The sequence below is a fragment of the Penaeus japonicus genome, unplaced genomic scaffold, assembly GCF_977035675.1.
Source record: "Penaeus japonicus unplaced genomic scaffold, GWHDUDI00000001_assembly GWHDUDI00000034, whole genome shotgun sequence".
NCBI classification, from domain to species: domain Eukaryota; kingdom Metazoa; phylum Arthropoda; class Malacostraca; order Decapoda; family Penaeidae; genus Penaeus; species Penaeus japonicus.
Genome location: NW_028234436.1, coordinates 18,831,611 through 18,834,110, shown reverse-complemented (window position 1 = coordinate 18,834,110; position 2,500 = coordinate 18,831,611). Strand labels below are relative to the sequence as shown.

General features: G+C 37.3%; 1 protein-coding gene across 4 annotated transcripts in view; it reads left to right on the top strand.

Moving 5' to 3' along the window:
- LOC122246256 (uncharacterized) overlaps positions 1-2,435 on the top strand; it is a 21,626-nt gene extending 19,191 nt beyond the window's left edge. For all 4 annotated transcript variants that reach the window (XM_086530883.1, XM_086530884.1, XM_086530882.1 and 1 more), the window contains exon 9: positions 1,595-2,435. In XM_086530883.1, the coding sequence (XP_086387009.1) occupies positions 1,595-1,781 (187 nt within the window). In that variant the 3' untranslated portion in view covers positions 1,782-2,435. The remainder of the gene's footprint in view (positions 1-1,594) is intronic.
- The last annotated feature ends 65 nt before the right edge of the window (positions 2,436-2,500 follow it).

Below are 2,500 nucleotides of genomic sequence, written 5' to 3'. Positions count from 1 at the left end.
ATCATTATCATTATCACTATTTTTACTATCATTGTTATTGCTGTTGTTATATCTTATTACTATCTTTATTATATTATTACCATTATCACTATCATCATTTATATCATTATTGTTACTACTCTCATTATTATCATTATCATCATTATTCGTTGGTAATAGGGGACTAGAGGATAGGACAGGATCCTATTTTCGAGCCATTACTATTTTTATTTTATTTATTTATTTATTTCATTATTATTATCATTATTATTATTTTTTTTTTTTTGGGGGGGGGTAAGATGTTAGTTCCCTTGATGTGCACTTGGTCATATATCAGTTTTAAAGACTCACCAACAGGAGTGTATATAACACAATTTACTGATGTTTATTAACATATAATGTCCTTTAATAAATATGTAGTATAGTCAATCACGCTCAATAGATGATCAATTGAGTCCAGACCCCAGATAAAACTTGATTGAAGAAAGATCGAAAATGATTACCGAAATATATAACATCAAGGAAATCTTACTGATATAACAATGCCAATATACGATACCTTATCCGAAGTGCTTTCATCACCAGATGGGAAGTCGTGTGGCTCTTTTTTGGTTTTATTGTCACGGTCACAGCATTCGTCCGGTCTAAAGGCGAGATTCTGGAATATTTGGGTTGCTGAGGATTGCTGATTGGTGCTATGGACGAGGACTTGTCGTTTTTTTTCTGTCAGTCTGTTTTATTTTGTCTACATGCCTGTCTCTCTCTCTCTTTCTTTTTTTTTTCTTTCTTTCTTTCTCTCTTTTTTTTCTCTCTCTCTTTCTTTCTTTCTCTCTCTCTCTCTCGCTTTCTCTCTCTCTTTCTCTCTCTCTCTTTCTCTCTCTCTCTCTTTCTCTCTCTCTTCTCTCTCGCTTTCTTTCTCTCTTTCTTTCTCTCTCTCTCTCTCTCTCTCTCTCTCTCTCTCATGAAAAAAAACTATCTTTCTCTCTATCTTTCTCTCTATCTCTATCGCTCTCACTCTATCTCTATTTAAGATACAGTAGAATGGTTATACACAGTATATATATCCATATAGCAGAGTGCCTTGAGTGCCAAACCTAGGGTCTGACAGGAACGCTGCGTGTCAGTCCTTACTGGCAGCAGTGTCAGTACAAAATAACCAAGAACAGATTGCGGAAGGTAAACATACAGTGGCATGGCTCTTGTGATTCGTAATGTCACATAGGCTACCCTAGGATGCCGACAAAACACCATTAATAAAACAACCCAGATATTTACAGTTGCATTCTAGAAGTATAAGGGGGAAAAAATTCAGTCAGTGAATTAATAACCAACCACAAAAAAGAAGTCGAATGATAAGTAAAGACAATGGTAATCAAGTGAGCTTTGACAGCAACCCAGTGAGCGTCCAGCCACGGGTTTTCGAAGGTGCTGACTAACACCTAACCACTAACTAATATTATATTATATTGTTATATTTATTATAATCATCATTATCATTATTCTAATCATAATAATGATCATCATAGTTATCATTGCTGTCATTGTCATCATTTTGTTATCGTTATAATATAAAATAACGCGCTGACTAACACCTCTCCTCTTTCCTCTCTAACAGCGAAGACAGCGGGTACACGGCTGAGGACCTGTCTGACGATGAGGACAAAGACGACGAAGAAGGCGAGGAATACGAGAAGCAGCAGAAGAAGCAGCTGGACGACTTGGACGACCGCCTCGACGACTATATGGGCGGAGACGTGGACGATGCCAGCAAGCCCGCCATAAACGTGTCAAAACCCGAATAGAATGACCTCGGATGACCTCGCTAATCTTTACCTTGTCGGTGGAAGGGCCGGGCCGGTCGTGCGGACGACGACCATTGACCTTAACGATGATAGCGATATGTTTCTTCGATCAGTTTATAAGGAAGAGATAATCTATGATGACGACTTGTTTCTTGAGAGAGACAGAGAGCGAGTGAGAGATAGAGCTTGGGAGACCGTTTTCAGAATAGATATTCAAGTGAATGACTTCAGAATACCATATTGTGCCTTGTATGTTTGCTCTTTTAATCAAGCCACATGTTAAAACATTTTCATATCATATATACAGTATAGTGGTCATATAAAGAGATAATAAACAATTTTCCACATGGTCCTAATGACGTCACTGTTGTCTCAACTCTCCCTACGACTGGGTCATGCAGAGCAATCTATTCACATACTAATGAGAGAGTTCTGACAACAATGACTCAATCTGGAATCTTTTTATTAAAAACTATTATTGTTCTATTAAGTTTGCACCCAAGGTATGTGGTGGCCTCTTTAAGGACATGGGTCATAGGCAGAATTTAAGGAGACCACCACGCCGTAGAGATCTAGCCTGTGTGAACTATCTGTCAGTGAAAAAAAATAAAAAATAAAAATGTCTTTTGAGCATAATAAATCATCTGAGATTGCTGTTCTCTTTTAGTAGCCTTGGAGAGCATCGAGATAATTATATTTATAAAAGGAAAAATATTAAA